Consider the following 17,983-nt stretch of genomic DNA (forward strand, 5'->3'; position numbering starts at 1 on the left):
GGTTAGGATCGAGTAACTGAGCCCGTTTCCTTTGGTGCACGCTCTCGCTCCCCCTCGTCCCAGACGCACTGACGGGAACGACCACATTTTCTCCCATCATGTTCCGTGGTCCATCCATCATCCTCAAAAAGAGCCTTGATTGACTTTATTTACTCAGCTTTTAACCTATGTTTTCACGTTTGTTATTAATACTACAAATGAACTTGTAATTTGACTGTGTTTTACTTAACTTCAGGGGTCGGGTGAATGTTCCTATTTGGATTCTAAAATCCATGTTTCTCTTTATTTCACGTGTTCCAGGCGCAGTGTGAGTTGTGGCTGCAGGGTCTGCCGCCCGCCACTTCCTACTTCCTATCTGTGCAGACAGTCGCCTTCTGGGGTCAGAAGAGGCTGAAGAGTCCCAGAGCTCAAACGGTTTTCACCACAATAAGTCGTGCAGGTAAACAAAGTGTTTTGTTTATTTTCAGTGTTTCACAATACCATATTAATGCATATTTATCTGGAGTAAAGTTTTATTAATCTCTACAGTGGTTGCAGGGACACAGTTTTGTAAAAGGTTGACAGTAAAAGTGTCGAGCTGCAGTTTGCAACACTTTCTCTCCACAGCTGCTCTTCATTTTAGGGAGTAATTATTCTGGGTGTAGAATATGTGGTCTAATATTACATACCATGAATCCAGTGTTTTTCACAAACGTCCTCTCACTCAACAATTTGGATGAGCACCGTGTCTTTTGATAAACGAGAGGCTGGTGTGAAGTTACCTCGAAATATTTAAAAGTTGCAGTAACAGGCACCGAAGGTCCAGTGAGTTTAGTACCGTTTGGTCTTGTAGGAATAAACTTTATGGACTATAAAGCTAAGAAGAGCTCAGTTAACTCATGTAGTGCAGCTGCACAGTTTATGTAGCTGTGGTTCAACAATGCAAACTGTGACGCAGGTACATATATTTTTAACATTTCATGAACTTGTCACATCATTTATGAATGGTTTATGTCTGCAGCCGTTAACAGAGCAATGCATTATGGATTTCCTGCTGCTGAGTTTGCTTTCAGAATATTCTGTTTATACCTACAGCTGCACTGTTTAAAGACATACACACACACACACACGCACACACACACACACAGTGGAAAGTGATGTTAATGGTCGTCAAGGCAACAGAGGTATTTATAGGTGACCTATCGGTAGGCCCAGCGGAGGATTACATCCAGCTGCAGCTCAATTATCAGACCACATGCCGACTATTTAATATGGAACATATTGCCATTCATAATTAAGCATTATTAATATTTGACATGGTCTCACACAGACCATGTATTGGCATCGTTAATGTGGCGCTAATGATGGTCAGTGAGGCCAGATAAAGCCAATTAGTGAATTAATTAACTGGAACGTTAGCTTACATTTGCCCTTTCGTCACCACTTTAGGATATTATTTATGACCTTGACATTTAAATCATTAAGTTGTATCCATAATGTTCTGTTTATTGTCATATTAACAACTTCTCTCTTCTCTCCTCTTCTCTCCTCTCCTCTCCTCTCCTCTCCTCTCCTCTCCTCTCCAAGGTGAGGACTTCTCCAATGAGCTCCCGTCTTCGTCCTCCTCCTCATCTTCCTCATCTCCTTCCCTGTCATCGTCCTCGCCTTCTTCTACCTCCGACCTCCACCAGTCCTCCTCCCACCCTCAACCTGACTCCCCCCGAAACCCTGTCACCCCTGACAACCTGCGACTGGAGGTCGCTGCCCCTCATTACCATGACAACCAGCTGCAGGTCAAGGTGTTCTGGAAGTGGCCTCATCACGGTGAGTAGCTTTGGAAACGTAACTCAACAATATTATTTTAGAAACACTAAAATACCTATAGAGAAGGAAAAGAAAATAAGTTATAGATTATAGATAGAAAAAAATAGCAAATAGCACAAATTAGAAAATAGCACATTAAACTACTTGCATTGTATTTCTGATTTTATTAAAGGCCACCTTGTGTTATGATGACAGATTAGCCAATATTAGATTATATTTTCCGTACAACGTTAGTATGAAGATTTGTTATAGGTTCTAATAATCTAGTGGGGGGCCTGCTAGCTCACCTGGTAAACAGGTTCCCATGCATGCAGACCTTATGCAGCTGTGACATGCAGCAGATCAGACCTGGCCCTTTGCTGCATGTCTTCCTCATTCTCTCTCCCCATTTATAGCTTGAACTGTCTTGTCAATAAAGTCAAAATGCCCCAAAAAGGCATCAAATGACAAATCAGGTCATTTAAAGGAATGCACTACCTACAGGGAAGACTGGAATCTGCAGCTGTTTTCATTGTTTACATGCACTTCCTACTCAGCAACAAACAAAGTTAATCATTTTGCAGCTAAAGGCCCAAATGTCTGGAACTACTGGATGCATGAATCCATTACCCCGTGGGAATGGGATCTTGAATGGTTGACTTTGTATTTTAACCTACCCGCCTCCGGTTCAATGTCAGCTGCGATTGGCTCCAAGCCCCCCTGCGACCCTCAAAGGATAAAAGAAATAGATGATGGATGGATGGATGTTTGCAGCAAGTTCAACATATCAATTTCAAGGGTGATGATATATTAATGTTAGGTTCACAACTGCTGCCCTGCAAGTGGCCCAAGAAAATAATCAGTTATCCCGATTCTTTCTGTTCCCGCTGGAGACGATGTGAGAGGTTCACCAGGAGCAGAAAACTTCATCCTCTGACAAGATAAAACATGCAAATGAAAAAAGGAAAAATGAAAAACAGTGACATGAAAAGAGAGATTATCAGTTTGCATCATGAGATAGTTTCCTCAGGTTCCAGACAGTATAGCTCCTGATCACGCAGATAAAAACAAACCCACGTACACTCATCCACTGCCTGTCTGTCTTGTGTTTTCTTCGTTGTGCTCTGCAGGCAGACAGAAACACGCCGGTCCATACATTCTGCGGTGGCATCCACATAGCTGCAGCACTAACGTCACGGGCACTGAGAGAACAACAACCGTGCAGGTACGACTACCCCGGCTGAGTTTTGTGTGTCTCTGCGATTGTGAAGTCGTGCACAGGTGTCGTGTTTCTGTGTGAACATTGTTGTTGCGTCCCTGTGTGTGTGTCTGTGTGTGTGTGTTAGAGATCAGATTTCATCACCATAACTCAGATCAGTGTGGAATGCTCCCCTTGTCTCGCTGCCAAATTCTCTGTCTAACATCACATTTACAGTATCATAACCCTGTCAAATCCCTGGCTGAGGTATCCTACATTTATGTCCCTGTGTGCGTGTGTGTGTGTGTCAGGTACATTTTGTTTCTTAAAGTAATACCCTGTGTAATTTCTACCAGCCCGCAACAGTGTGTGTTATCATGGCAAAATATGGCCTTGGAGATGCCTGCTGTGTTTTGAGGTGCCACAGAGGTGGTTTTGAGTACTTTGACAGGTGTCTGTCTGTCTGTCTGTCTGTCTGTCTGTCTGTCTGTCTGTCTGTCTGTGGACAGAACAACCGCCCAAGATACAGTTACAAAACTTTACAGATGTGTAGTTGATGTCAAAATGAAGTTTGAGTTGGGAGATGGGTGCGGTTTGAGCAAGGCCACAGGACATAAAGAGACCTTAAAGAGTTTTAGTTTTTTTCACTTTGTTTAACATTGACATTCACAGTTTTCTCTGGGAATATTTCATATACCTCAATAAAAAAAGGCATATTTAGTGTACTGACATTATGAGGAGGAGGTTTGTATCTCGGGCTTTTCAGTCAAACACTTCTATAGCACAAACCGCCCAGGTTCATGTAAGGTAAATTACAGTTTTTTTTTATTACTGAGATGTTTGTGGTTTGTGTTCCTGGAGAAGGTTTTTACACAAGAGGGAGTGTGAAACAGAACAAAACCAAACTGAAAAATACTAAAAATAAAAGCCTCCGCAATAAAGAAACATTATTGCTGGGTTGTAACATTGAATTGTGTTAGTGGTTATAATTCAGTGGTTTGACTGAAATGACAGAAAATGCTGATATATTAAACGTGTGCTGAGTGAGTGTGTGTGTGTGTGTGTGAAGAGAAAAGTGATCTGAGCAATTTGAGGTCCCAGAACATGATTTCTGTTCATTGAAGTTCAGACTTTTTAAACAGTTACACCAGCCTCTTGCTATTTGAAGCTGCCAACCTACAGATCTGCCAAGCACTGCTTCAGACACTGATGTTTATTTTAACATGGATCTAACGAGCTGCTTGTATGAGACAGGTTTCTAAACAAACACAGAGGTAATATGTGTACTTTGTGGAACTTCACTTTTAACAACCAGTTCCGTACAGATTTTTACCCCTAACACGACTTGATTCTCTCTCTCCAGGGCACTCATCACACCCTCACAGGGCTGCTGTTTGCCTGTAAGTACCGGGTCGCCGTGGCAATGAAGGCTGACCCTGGGTCAGAGGCTGTTGCCTGGGTTACGACCCCGACTTGCTCCTCCATCAGGGTCAGAGGAGGCAAAGCTTTGCCCTGCAACACTGAGGGTAGGAGTAACTAAACACAGATGTAAAGACAGTGTTTCATTGACCCACCTGATCCTTAATGCCTATTTAACATGTTGTTCTTTGATGTGGCTCCTGCGACTTACGTTGTCTTCTTTCGGGAAGATTGGTATAATAAGATTAAGATTATACCAATTGTATAAGAGTTATTATCCACCTACACAGTCAGAGTAGTTCAATGCATTTCAATTCATTTTCATTATGAACAAACAACAGGACATCTTTGCAAAAGCATCAAACCTAATGAGAAATGTTAATGGCAGTACTTTTGTCTATGTCAGAGCGCCTCCTGTCAGGCAGAAAGGTGGTACTGCGTCCAGAAAGACTGACGGCAGATTTTCAACAAGTCAACGGCTCCTTGCTCTCCACGTTTCGCTGGAGAATGTCCCAGCATACACTGGACCCAGCGGCTGTCGAGGGGTTCCAGTTCACCTGGACGCTACAGTCGGTTACCACGGCAACAGAGGAGCAGGAAGACACGCGCATCTCGCAGACGCAGACGATTGCAGCGGTGAGACAGACACAAGGTTATACACACAGTGACAGCATTTGATTTTGTTTGTAGCAGGAAGAAAATAAATTATAAAAAATGTACCTGTAATAGATATAATATGTCTGTTGATTTTCTTGATTTCTTGATATTTTTTTGGAAACAAATCCTGCCTGTACACCTGATATAAATTATCCTCTGAGCTTTATTATGTTCCCCCACTAACACTATCCTATACTGCTGGAAATACTTGCTAGAGCAGCAACTCTGTAGCTGAAATCAACAGCAAATACACAGTTTACTGTAAAAACAATGTATAATGGTGACCTTTTAAAAAAAAACAGGCTAAGGCCTCTCAGGCTTTCTTGGAGCTAAAAGAATATACAGAAGATGTATAGAGTATAGAATCGCAGCAACTTTTACTGAAACAGTTTTATTTCTTAGTCAATCAAATGCCTGGTTGGGGAAGAATAATGCGATCGAACTAACTCTGGCTCTTCATCCACAGTCTCAGCGGTCGGTGACAGTTCAAGGTCTTCAGGCCAACAGTGTCTATCAGCTGCAGCTCCAGGTGCTAACAACGGGGGGCAGCAATGGCGCCGCAGTCTCCAAGACCATTCACACTCCAGCCATCAAGGCTAAACTTTGATAGGTAGTTGTGCTCTCTCGAAAAACATTTTTAAAAACCTGCAATGCTTTTATCTTACGTTTCCGTCACGGGTAAAAATACCGTTTCTTTTAAATCCTCTGTCGAATCATCTCTTCCAGGTCTCAAACTGCATCAGCTGCCAGCGACTGCTGCACCACTCTGACCTTCACCAGCCTCCTCTTCCCTGTTGTGCTCCACAGTTTAACATGCTTTCATTGCAGTTCATGTTCAAACAACCTGCGCAAAGCTTTAAAATAAAATAAATTCCTCTGCATAAAGATTTTCATACGAAAGGTATTTTCTACTCTGATAGTTTCTCTGACTTTTTTTTTTTCAAACATCAGGAAATCTGTGCTCATTAATCATCTGATAAAAGATTATACAATATTGTTTTTAAAATGTACTGTAACTGTGCCTGGGGCCATTTTAGAAAAGCACCAGGTACATACAGTTAGTCTCAGCAGTGAAACGTGTGTCCTTAAAGCATATTTCCTCCATTTCCTTATGAAAAACGGCGGCATTTTCCCAGCGATTCCTTTTGGCATCAGTAACCACAGTGCCCCAGCGTTTATGTGAAAAGTGAGGCTTCACCCGTGGCTGCATCGGTTCGTGTTCTGTGTCGAGGTGGGACGTCTGATCACCTGACAACATTGGAGCCAGATGACACACGTGTAAAGGGACTTATTATGCCTCTTGTTTTTGACAATGCTAGTAGAGAATAATATAGCACTGACCTTATGTACAAATAGTGATGTATAGCAACAGACTGTGTTTATTTCAATGCATTATCTGCTGCATTCTCTTTGAAGCCAGTGGGTCTGACTCCGTTTGCAGAAATGTTGATTTAAGCTCAAATATTTTTGATATTTTGTTCATATGTTTAAAAAAAAAATGTCCAAAGTTGCTTGTTTGATACATTTTGGACATTACGTCCATTTCACTAATTGATGATATGTGAAATTTTCTCACAGTTGATTTGTTTTGCAAAAGTCATGTCATCACTTTGAAAGGGCTGGGAGCTACTAATGTCGAGTAGCCAGTCATTATGTTAATATTCTCTCTATGTAACCTTTTACTGTTGATACTTTTGTACTTAATTCCTTTACTTTTTGTCTGTTAGTTTTATTTATTGTTTTCCAGTCTTAGATTTTTATAATTAAAGATAATCAGGACACTGTGTGTTGTTTCAGTGATCTCATGGATGGAAATGATGGGATTATAACAGTTTACATTATAATTTATTATATCTTAAAGAATTTACATTTCTGTTTACTTCCCTTTATTTGCTATGAGGCTGTATTAACCACCTACAGCTGTTGTTGGGCTTCTATTGACCCCCACAATAGATGAACGTGTCATTATACCCAGAAACAAACCACTTCACTACATCTGGAATGATTTGTGGATTTATTGTTTTGGAAAGGGGCTAAAAATTTATTGGCAATAGTTTTAATAACTTAAAAAAACGTTGGTTACAGCTTTTTAATTGTGTATATAGTAGTTTCACAGATTTATTTAGTAGTACTTTTTTAACTGTTGGTCAGAAATCTATATAATTATGTCCACTTGCACATCAGGGAATGATGATCATTTTATTAGTTTATAATTGATCAAAGGTATTTATAATAAAAATGTTTGATGTTCTTAGTTTTCCTATGATGGAATAATTGATTCTTCTAATACACTGTAAAATATAATATATACGTACAAGGGATATTCACCATCTTGTCCTATGTCCTAAAATAGTATAATATAATATACTTGGTTGAATCATAGAAAAAATGTTTTAAAAAATTGAATAATAGTAAATAAAATAGTGTCTGTGATGTCTTTTTCGTCATTATTCATCATCATATACAGACGCAATGATACAGAGTAGATCCAAAGCTTGTGAGGGTCCCTGTCCACACAACTATGTAAAATTTTATTAAACTTAATGTAGGAACTTATGATGAAACGAAAGTTTAGAAGAGGTCGACTCACAAGTTGGGAAGATTTGTTTCTCACAACATCCTCAAATTGATAATAGAAATTGAAGTGTCTTGTTTTGTCCCAATTCCACATGTAATGTCAAATAGGAATCATTTCGTAAATGACTTCAACTGGAAGAAATAGTCTGGATGATTCCTCATAAAAACCTGATTGTGAATAAGGTGAAGGAACTTTCCTTTTAAATTATTCACAAATGTTGTCCTGCCACTCACAACATGGTGAAATTCAAAAGAGACATTAAAAACACAAACTGTCATCAATAATGTTTTCAAAGACGTAGTTGTATTAAGGGAGAATGTGGTGTTTTGTTTTGAGTGTTGTTTTTTCCCCAAAACAAAAACAGACGATACTTTCTTTCACCATAAACTTATGAAATAAAAATCTATTTCATAATCATTCAAAAACAACACACCAATCCAATAAGAAAAGTTTAATTAAACCCCACAACATGTGTATTTTCTTCAAACATCTTTGTGTAAAAATAACAAACATCTGGTTCTTCTGTGTTTTATTTTGATTAACTGTTTTGGCTTCTCTCTGTTGTGACGAGGATCTCTGGAGACCGACGGACACCGCCGAGGTTGCGCTCGGGCTCCTCGACGTCATCAGCGAGCGACGGCAGCTGGGACTGTTGTGTTTTTTTGTCGAGCCGCTTTCGGATGAAACTGTGTTTGTCGTTTCCCTGACGAGGTAAAGTCTCATTCTGTCTGTTTCCTCTCGTGCGGCCGCCGCTGCTCTTCCTCGCCGCCGCCTCACACTCGGACCCTCGGCTCCCTCCTCTTGTCCCGACGCCTCCGAACTTCCTCCTGAAAAATGGAGGAATTGTGTGTTATCGCCCGCTTTGTGTTGTGTGTGTGTTCGGCAGCGGCTAGCTAACGCGGCTAGCTGCGGGAGAACGACCGACTTGCGGGTAAACTTCGCGAAACGGCCTTTTAGACCCAGTTTAAAGCACCTGTTGGGTTTGTTGTGATCGTAAATGTTGCGTAGACGCGCTGCAGGAACCCGACACCCAGCGATGGACTAGCTTAGCTGCGGCAGCTTTCGGTTGGACAAGATGATTCCATTGTTTCTGGGATTTTTCAGCAACACTCGGTAAAGATGCTAACGAATCGTTTATCCACACGAGTGAATGAAAAGCTGAGCACATCTGAAACATGTGTTAATCTGAAACGCATGTTAATTGGAGATAATATCACTGTCGCTGCTGCTTAAGTCCTGCAAGTCCTACACACACACACACACACACACACACACACACACACACACACACTTAGTTAGTTAGTTAGTTAGTTAGTTGATTAGTTAGGGAGTTGTGTCTGATAGAGGAAATTCAGTCACACAACCCTGCACATTCCACCCACACACCACGTCCCAGGGAACAATCAACAATCAAACCTGACACATCAGTAGACAATAGCAACAACTACAGACACACACTCAGAGATACCGGTCTCCTAAACATACCTGATTTTTTTTATTTCATCAAGATTCACAAATTATTCTCTGTGAAATCAACAAGATTGTCTCACAGTGTCAAGGAAAGTAAAAAATACTTCCTGAATCCGCCCCCTGATCCGGATTCACACCAAAATAGGTTCAGGGCCCGGTCACACGTACCCGAATGCAGAAGCAAAGCACGTAAAGCTATGCTGCAATTTGCTTTGAACAGGAAGCAAATCATTTATTCACTTCCTCCCTCGCACAGATTGGAAGTGAATAGGAGGCGCAGGTTAGCCTCTGATGTTTTCGTGTATGTGTGAACGGGCCATTGATCCTAACCCAAGTGGCTTCTTCCACTGGGCCACCCCCCACTCCCCTACAAACTTTCAAGGAAATCGGTCGAGAACAAACAAACAAATGCAGATGAAAATACAACCTCCATAGTGGAGATGACAATAACAAACATCGACATCTCCTAAACATGAACCATTGACAGACAGTAACGAGCTGGGTTAGTGACCTGGTGTCTTTATGAGGCTGTGGCTGCAGGTACTTTACTTTAGCTGAAGCATTCCCTGTTGCATCTTGTCAACCTGTGTCCTGAGGCCAAAGGGGCGATTAGGGGGTGAGTGATGTTCTGTGCTGTTGAGGTTGTAATGTCAGTGGTTGCCTTACAGTTGAGATCAGAGAGGTTGGGTGTGGGAGGACCTGTTGGCCTTAAGTCTTGAGTATCATACTACTAGATACTGTATTTTTCATTTCTGACCTATTCATTGAACCTATTTGAACTTGACATTTCTTTTACTAGTTGTTTTTCTCTCTGTCTTTCTCTGTGTCTTTAATTAGGAGATCATGGTAGTTTCATTATTCCACACGCAGTCTAGATGCCACTGAGGAGACACCTGCGACCTGCCATCGATAACCTCCGTGGTAGGAAAGGCTTGAAAACGACTTAATATCCACACAGGTTGCGCAAACTTCAACGCCGAAAAGTCTAGAGGACCAAAGGACAGGAGAGGAGACGACTGTGTAGAGGGGGAGTTGGGGATGGGGTTGGAGAGCCAAAGGAGGACGTCATGGTTCACAGCGGCTCTGCTTCCCCAATGAGAACATCACCTACAGCATCGCCTCATTTAACTGATCCTGCTACAGCACCTCCTCTGCAAGTGGCACCTCCCCTGGTGCCTCCCCCTAGAGATACCTCTGGTCAGGGCCTAACACAGACCCCTGCAAAACACCTCAGCACAGACCCTACCTCTATCCGCCCCCCTCAGCCCTCTACTCCGTCTCCTGCTGATGCAGAACCTCCCGTTGTAACACCAGCAGAAGCACTTACAAGCAGCTCAAGCCCAGCCTCATCCTGGTCCTCTACGCAGACAACAACCCCTGCTCAGGGCCTATTCAATGGGCGTACATCAGGCAGGAAGAGGACTCCTAAGGCCTGTGATTGCTGTGGACCCAACAGTAAAGGACACAATGTCAAAACCTCGGGCAGAGGGAGGGGGAAAGGGAGGGGAGCTGTCAAGGACCTCTGGGACACCCCAAACAGAAAAGTGGGGGCCCAGCTGACACGTACCAATAGCTCTGATTTGACCAAGGAGATGGGAGAGGAAGCAGAGGATGAAAATGACACGTACGAGAAGGTGCAAACAACTGTAATAATGGCTAATGCTCACACCCTCGCTGATACACACACCCTTCCTCCCCTGCCTGTCACGTCCCTGCAGGACGGAACAATAAGGAACTGTGCTGCCCCACAGAAAGCATGTACGCAGAATGATGAGGACATGTTGATAAAGGGGTCGGGGGTTTCTGGCGAAGGAGGAAAAGGATGTGGGGTTAACAGAGATGTGGAGATGAGACTGTCGGGAATGCCAGCCAGGAGAGCGTTAGTCGTCAGAGGTAGAGGGAGGGGAATGATGACAGGAGCAATGTTTGCATCGAAAATGAAAGTAGAAGTTAGAATTAAAAGCCAAGCCGGGAGTTGTGTTGTCACTGGTTCTAAAGTGGACGCTTCAGCTCAGCCAATGGTAGCGCACAGTCTGGAGGAGAACAAAGACGCACAGATGTATCACGGGGTGCAAACTCACCCCAGCACGTTTAAATCTCCGTTCTGTAATGGGGACACAGTAAATCTGACTGACTCCGAATCTGAAGAAGAGGCTGATTTGATCATGAGTGAACTGGGAAATGGACTGTTATCCATTTCAAGACAGTCAGGCCCTGCATCAAGATCGGATACGCCTCAGAATATTGACTCTGACGTGGACCAGGCTAATGAAGGAGCAGACCACGGTTCTTTACCAGTAACTCTGTCTAATGGAAATGTCACCACATCGACGGACCATGACCACAGATCCACACCTATGGAAGTGGAAACCTCCCAGTGCCCTATCACAGTGTACGGTGTGCAGCACCACTGGGCATTAGGAGACCATAGGCTGTACTGTCAGCCGGGAACCTGGGAGAAGAAGCCGATGGAAGAAGTGTCGGGGAAGGAACTGTCAGAAGAAGCAGGGATGGACGTGAAGATGTCGAATGAAGAAAGTCTGGAGCGGCTCACTGATATGGTCAATGGTAAGATGTGTTTTGAAGCATTCATTCACTCATCCTGTCAGATAGTTATAATGAACATGGTCAATCATTGATGTTTTTACACAGCGACAAACTGGAGGAAGTAACTGTTGAGGATCAGCTCTTTTTTCTGACATATAAAATCCACAGAGCACGTGGCCACTTCCATGAAACATTAACACAGACTTGATCTAAAACTGGCTTTGTGCAAAATAATTTTTCCCTAAACAAATTATTTCCAGGATAAGAACTACTCGTGTATACGGGAGAGTATTTGTTTATTGTGACCTAATGGGTTACAATAAACAAATTATTTGATGTAGGAAAAATGCAAAACACTCCACAGAAGTTTAAAGAGCAGCATTGTCTTACAAAAGTAGGACAGAAAATACAAGGTCTTCACATGGTATTAAAATTGGTCATGTGCACATTTTTCTGTCATTTTTTTTCTTTTGCAATTTAAAAGAGAGCATTAATAAATGAGACCCACTCATGCAAACACGTGCAGTGGCTTCTGAATGTATCCAGGCCACTCTTCACACAGCCTTTTGTTCGGCATTTGATTTTAAATGGATGTTTTTTTCCCATCAATCTAGACACAGTGACAAAGTGCAAATTTATTCAATTAAATTAAAATTATTTTTTTTTAAAGCCCCTTCGGCATTATTTGAAGCTTTGAATCTTTTTAGTGAAAGCAAGCTGTTCTCTGGATTTGGGCAGTTCATTCTGTCTTCATAGAATTCAGTGTTCTGTTTTGCAAATATCATCTTTAATATTTCCACAGTTAAACCCACAAAAATGTGTTATCTACACCTCTTATTTTAAAGTGTGTCAGCGTTCAGGCTTGGATGTGATTTAAATTAGAGTTTCTTCAGAAAACCTATTTTGAATTTGGGGTTTTAAACAACACTGTCAATGTTCTTCGTGTAGTTGGTCATATAATCACATTATGATTTCCTCTGTTTCAGATTTTCTGGAGAGCTTCTACATAAAGTACGGCAGTTTCATTCCTCTCACTGAGACAGACGTCCTGGAACACCTGAAGAAGAACGGCAACTCTGACTTCAGCAAGTGGTACGCACGCACGCACGCACGCACGCACGTCCAATCGAGCCTATGAAGGTGGAATTGGTATTCAGACAGATTTCGGTGTCCATTTGATTTATGTTTGTAATATATGATGCAGTATAAAATGTAAATAATAAGCAGAAGAACCTACACAAGTTTGATTTGCATTTAAAGAATTTTGTCCCTCCTATTACTTTTTTAGTAATGTTATTTTTCATCTGTGAACTTGTGTAATTTCTTTCCTTATTTGTCAATATTCTTAAAATGTCCTTGAGAATAGAACAAAATACAGCAGAGGTTTGTGTTTAAATAGAATTCCTCCTGCTCCTCCTTCAGGGGCCTGGACATTAAACGAGAGATGACTCGGTACAGGACGGGTCTGGCCTCTGCTCCCGTCGCAGGCTTCATGGTGATGTATAACAAACACTCCCTGGGCCTGGAGGACCTAGGTACACTGGAAGAACAGAATTGGCTTAATGACCAGGTAAAGAAGGAAGAAAGGCCAGGACACCGTTTGGGCTCATAATGCTCATATTTATGAAATGTGGAAGCCTGAGGGTGTAAAAGCTGGATCCAATGTAAAGGAAAACATTTCTTTTTCTTTTACCTGCTCTTATATCTGGTCAGATCATCAACATGTATGGAGAACTCATTATGGAAGCAACACAACACAAGGTAAGTGATGATCTGTTGTAAAAATTCAAATTCTAAGTTTCCGTGCGGCCCAAAAGGATATAGAATAATATTTGTATTGAGTCTATACTTGTATTTAGAAGCATGAGATAATATTTAGGCACATTTAAGGAAACACGTTAATTAAGTCCTCACTGTGTGATGCGTTAACACGATCTATTATTTCTCCCTTTCAGGTTCATTTTTTCAACAGCTTTTTCCATAAGCAGCTTGTTGCCAAGGGTTACGATGGTGTGAAGAGATGGACTAAAAAAGTAAGTTGTTTTCCAGTTGTTTTGTCAGAAACGTTAATAGCTGATCTTTAATTATCACAACCCAGTTATATTTCCAGCTTTTAATTTTACATTATAGACATTCTGTGCAGTTTCCCAGAAGCTGCAGAAAACTTGTTACAGAAAACATCAACCTTTTTCTGCTGCCTACAAGTATATTAAGAAATATTAAAAAACCTAATGACCCAATAAAATATAAATATAAAATAAATGTACAAATACATAAATAGCCCTTGTATTTACATGCATTTAATTTCATATTTTACGTGTTTAACCATTTATTTATTTCCCCCAGGCGACTCTAAAGTCTATTTCTTTCATTTAGTCATAATGTTGTTGTGACATTGAAAATATTTTAATCAACTTGTGAAACCGCCTTTTCCAAATATTTAATCTTGCGTCAAACAGAAATTCTAATGAAACGGTTTGTCCTGTAGTTAGTTGCATTTTTTAAAGTTGTTTGTCACATATAAAACTCGCATACCTCCACCTAACTCGTCATGTTATAGAACACCCCTCCACAAAATATCATCGAAATCGGTTCTGTCTATTATTCCGTCTATAAACTATTGCCTTGTAATCTGATAACTCTTGAGTTTTGATTTTTCCAGGTAACATAACGTAGACATTTGTGTCATCTTGTATGTTGGATATCTAACTTGTGCCTGTGTTTATTTTTGGGGGGTTCATTCAGGTCGACCTCTTCTCCAAGTGGCTGCTGCTAATTCCAATTCATTTAGAAATCCACTGGTCTCTCGTCACGGTCACCATGGCAACCAAAACCATCAGTTACTACGACAGCCAGGGCATCGTCTTCAGACACACCACAGATGTGAGTCCTCTGTCCATGTCCCTATATTTTGAGATGTAGATCATTGTTGCAGATTTCTTTAATTCAGTTTCTCTCTTCTCTGCCCTGACAAATTATAAGTCTTGACTTCCATGATCATAAAGTCTGCAGACTTCGCGGCTGTACAACATTAAATATATTCCTGTTTATGAACAGACAATGAAGGACAGGTTCTGTGGAAGGAAATCCGCGAGGAAGGTTCAAATCAGATACAAGGGACGAGGATAGAGCGTTGGGTCAATATTCTTCCCCAGCATGCATTCTAGAAGAAATCAACATGTGTGCAGAGTCTATGCAGCTCTCACCCAGATAATGAGGTTCTAGAGACTTGTGTCTTTCCTTACATGTTCCTGAAATGAATGGAAAGTATTCAGCTTGTCAGACAGAGGCATCCTGAGGCTCACGTGTCCAGTGACCATGACTCCTCCACCACCGGTGATAACGTATAAGTGAGGATAATTATAACCTGTAGTGAGTGATGCACGTCAAACATATGGACGTGACCAAAGATAGAAAGCATGTGTGGATAGTCAGTTCAGAACATGATGAACTTATTGAGTAGAGCGGTTAGCTGATAAAAATCAGCCAATATGAGGCTTTCAAGGACACATGTTTGCCAATATGAAAGACTTTCATGCATATGGTTTACATTTTACATTTCTTTGTCATATTGGTTTGATATTTTACAATTTCTTAAAATATGTATATTTGCTTTTTACTTTTTTAATCCTTTTACTCCCTAATATCAGTATCTGCATCAGCCCTCGAGCTGTATTTATCATTTAAAACTTTACATTTTCCTGTTCAACTGTGAAATTGATGATGTTCTCACTGTTTTCGCTTAATTAGACTCGTGATTGTTGTCCATAACCTCCACGTCTCAAAGTTCAGGATTGTTTTAAATGTTTGAAAGTGATCGATTTGCTTCCTCACAGTAGCAATGTGAAGGAATTGAAATGTTCTAACAGTCTTTATCACTTGCACCATTTTCACTGTAGATTAACTGTCCTTTGTGTGTATCTGTTTGTGTGTGTGTGTGTGTGTGTCTGTGTGATGTTCTACCAGAACATTATGAAGTACCTCCAGTCTGAAGCCAGAGAGAAGGAACAGACAGCGTTTCAGAAAGGCTGGAAAATTACTATCATCAAGGTAAAGCTGAGCCCTGATTGTAATTGTCATGTTGTGTTCACCTAATGGCCTGAAACTGCAGTGCAAAGTGGAAACCTCCCTCTTATTGCCAAGTCAGTTATTATAAAGACTATATCTGAGTTACATTAACAAAAAAATCCTACTGCTTTTTATCTTAAGCAACAATTTCTAAATCAGTCTTACTACTAAGGCAACAAATGCATGTAGAGTAGATTCACACACATCTGTGCCATCTTTCCTCTGTCTCCCGGTTGACTGTGACCTACTGACTCCTCAGGGAATTCCTCAGCAGAGAAACGACAGCGACTGTGGAGTTTTTGTCCTGGAGGTGAGACATTCTTTACTGCCGTCCTCCCATCCTTCATTTATCCCCCAGTTCTTTGAATTCCTTGCCCCTCTCTTTTGCCTCGTCTGTCCTGTGTCTTGGCAGAAAAATAAATAAAGTCGATGTGTCCTGTCTTTCCTGCCTCCACAAATGTGATCAGTGCTCAGTCTCCTGAGGGGCTGAAGACAGATAGAAGCTTCTGTCATTTCTTTTTAATCTCACCATCTTGTCTTTCTGTCCGTCAGTACTGCCGTCGTCTGTCAGTGAGGCAGCCGCTGCTGTTCAGTCAGGAGGACATGCCTCTCATCCGAAAGAGGATCTACAAAGAAATGTGTGACTGTCGCCTTAACGACTGAACGACCAAATAACATCCTCCTTCTCTCGCTGACTGCTTCTGAGACCTCCTGCACAAGTATGTCAGGCGGCCATTTTCACAGACTGTTACACAAGCTAACACGACCACGGTCAGCCATTTTCCAGTGAACTCGAGCTGCCCGTCGGCCCGTGTGACGGACGGCAGAGTGGCCGTCACTTGGGACTTTTCGTGATGTTAAGAGTTTAAGTTTTTTTCTACATGCAAGCTTGCAAAGAACTACTGACGTGGACCCCTACTGACCCCAAAAGATGCTGGAGCCCGCACACTTCAGGTTTGCTTTCTACATTAACCACCCCCCCAGAGGATTTCAACCAAATGGCCCAACAGCCGCCTTTCGGAACACAGAGGGGTTCTGACTTTGACTGAGGATGCAGGCGTCGGAGCAGCCTGGACCAATGGGAAGGACTTTCCCTCACAAATGGAATGGCCTTATATCCTTCATGGCCATTTTAAAGTGAATAAAGCTTTTTTTTTTTTTAAGTTAATTTGATGCTGAACTTTTTCAGCTGCAACATGCCTACAATAACACACATTGTCTAACATGTTTAGTGAAGGTGTGTGATTCAGTGGACCAACAGTTCACTTTAAACTTGAACGTTTGAGCTGGTTGCATTCTCTCGGACTTCAGATTTATTTGCACGGTCAAAGGCCTAGAAGTAGAAAATCCGAATGTACTGATGGTGTTTTCTTCCCCCGGCTGTGACGGAGCGGCACAGAGCCTCAGTTCTGCTTGAAACAGGGAGATCATGAGTTGTTTTTTTTGTGTTCATTAGGTTTTTGACATCTGCTCTCCAAATCATTTCATATTAAATTTCCAGTTTTTTCCACCACATACTTTTCTGCCGTTCGGCCTGTTTTGCTCTGATCATGTCCTCATGGGTAAGAGTTAGGTTTTGCACATGCGATGACGTCAGTGACGGTTTGACTTTAGAATCCATCGGTTTGAGTTGAATACAGTTTCTTATGCTTGTTAGTAAATTCGACGTTAGCTGTTCAGTTCGCTGCTGAGATGTTTTTTTTGTTGTTTGTTTTCAGGCATTTCTTCAGCTTTATGTTGTCATTCACAGAGAAACAAGTGAACCTCAGTTCTTTTGATTTACATCTTCTGTCCAACCCGGATTTTGTTGTTGTATTCATTTATGTATATTTACAGATTGTATTGTACTTTTACTGGCCTACTACTGTACATACTTGCTTTGACTAAACACCACAGCAGTTTCTGGACTGTTTTTATCGTTGTTATTAAAAAGCCAATTCTGCCGGGAGTCTGAGCAGTGAGTTTGTTGCAGCCTTTCTCGTCTTTTTTTTTAATTCAATCGAGACAACAATGACCAGGGATGAGATACTTTTTAAAAAAGCTGTAATAATAGAGATGTGTATTTTTTTATAGAAACAACTTATACGCTCAAATAACCACATTTATTCAGCAGCGTCTGTTTGAAATGTTTCTGTCAAATCCAGAACCAATTAGGAAAAATATGTCCCCAGCCAAAACTGATGGGAGGAATTTTTTATGTAAGTTTTTTTGTCACTCGTTCAGTGAGTGGGTGATGTCAGCAAACTTCAAGTTAGATCCGTCCC

At 41.4% G+C, this 17,983-nt stretch overlaps 2 protein-coding genes across 3 annotated transcripts in view; both read left to right on the plus strand.

Moving 5' to 3' along the window:
• The window catches only part of anos1b (anosmin 1b), a 42,979-nt gene extending 36,142 nt beyond the window's left edge, over positions 1 to 6,837 (plus strand). The window contains exons 9-15 of the mRNA XM_034584136.1: positions 301 to 439; positions 1,567 to 1,803; positions 2,913 to 3,007; positions 4,344 to 4,506; positions 4,806 to 5,035; positions 5,523 to 5,666; positions 5,783 to 6,837. Coding sequence (XP_034440027.1) covers positions 301 to 439; positions 1,567 to 1,803; positions 2,913 to 3,007; positions 4,344 to 4,506; positions 4,806 to 5,035; positions 5,523 to 5,663 — 1,005 coding nt within the window. The 3' untranslated portion in view covers positions 5,664 to 5,666; positions 5,783 to 6,837. The remainder of the gene's footprint in view (positions 1 to 300; positions 440 to 1,566; positions 1,804 to 2,912; positions 3,008 to 4,343; positions 4,507 to 4,805; positions 5,036 to 5,522; positions 5,667 to 5,782) is intronic.
• Positions 6,838 to 8,202: 1,365 nt separating this feature from the next.
• LOC117760808 lies at positions 8,203 to 17,673 on the plus strand. Of its 2 annotated transcripts, XM_034584135.1 has the most exons (10): positions 8,203 to 8,345; positions 9,942 to 11,672; positions 12,638 to 12,743; positions 13,074 to 13,221; positions 13,365 to 13,412; positions 13,607 to 13,684; positions 14,397 to 14,534; positions 15,618 to 15,701; positions 15,979 to 16,029; positions 16,272 to 17,673. In XM_034584135.1, exons 2-10 carry the CDS (start codon positions 10,172 to 10,174, stop codon positions 16,380 to 16,382), a joined length of 2,265 nt encoding a protein of 754 aa, XP_034440026.1. In that variant the 5' UTR covers positions 8,203 to 8,345; positions 9,942 to 10,171; the 3' UTR covers positions 16,383 to 17,673. The 2 variants fall into 2 exon arrangements, 1 of the variants encoding a protein (XP_034440026.1); XR_004613737.1 differs by lacking the exon at positions 16,272 to 17,673 and having other exon boundaries at positions 8,224 to 8,345; positions 13,607 to 13,688; positions 15,979 to 16,024.
• The last annotated feature ends 310 nt before the right edge of the window (positions 17,674 to 17,983 follow it).

Source organism: Hippoglossus hippoglossus, chromosome 4, assembly GCF_009819705.1.
Source record: "Hippoglossus hippoglossus isolate fHipHip1 chromosome 4, fHipHip1.pri, whole genome shotgun sequence".
In the NCBI taxonomy this organism is placed as follows: Eukaryota; Metazoa; Chordata; class Actinopteri; order Pleuronectiformes; family Pleuronectidae; genus Hippoglossus; species Hippoglossus hippoglossus.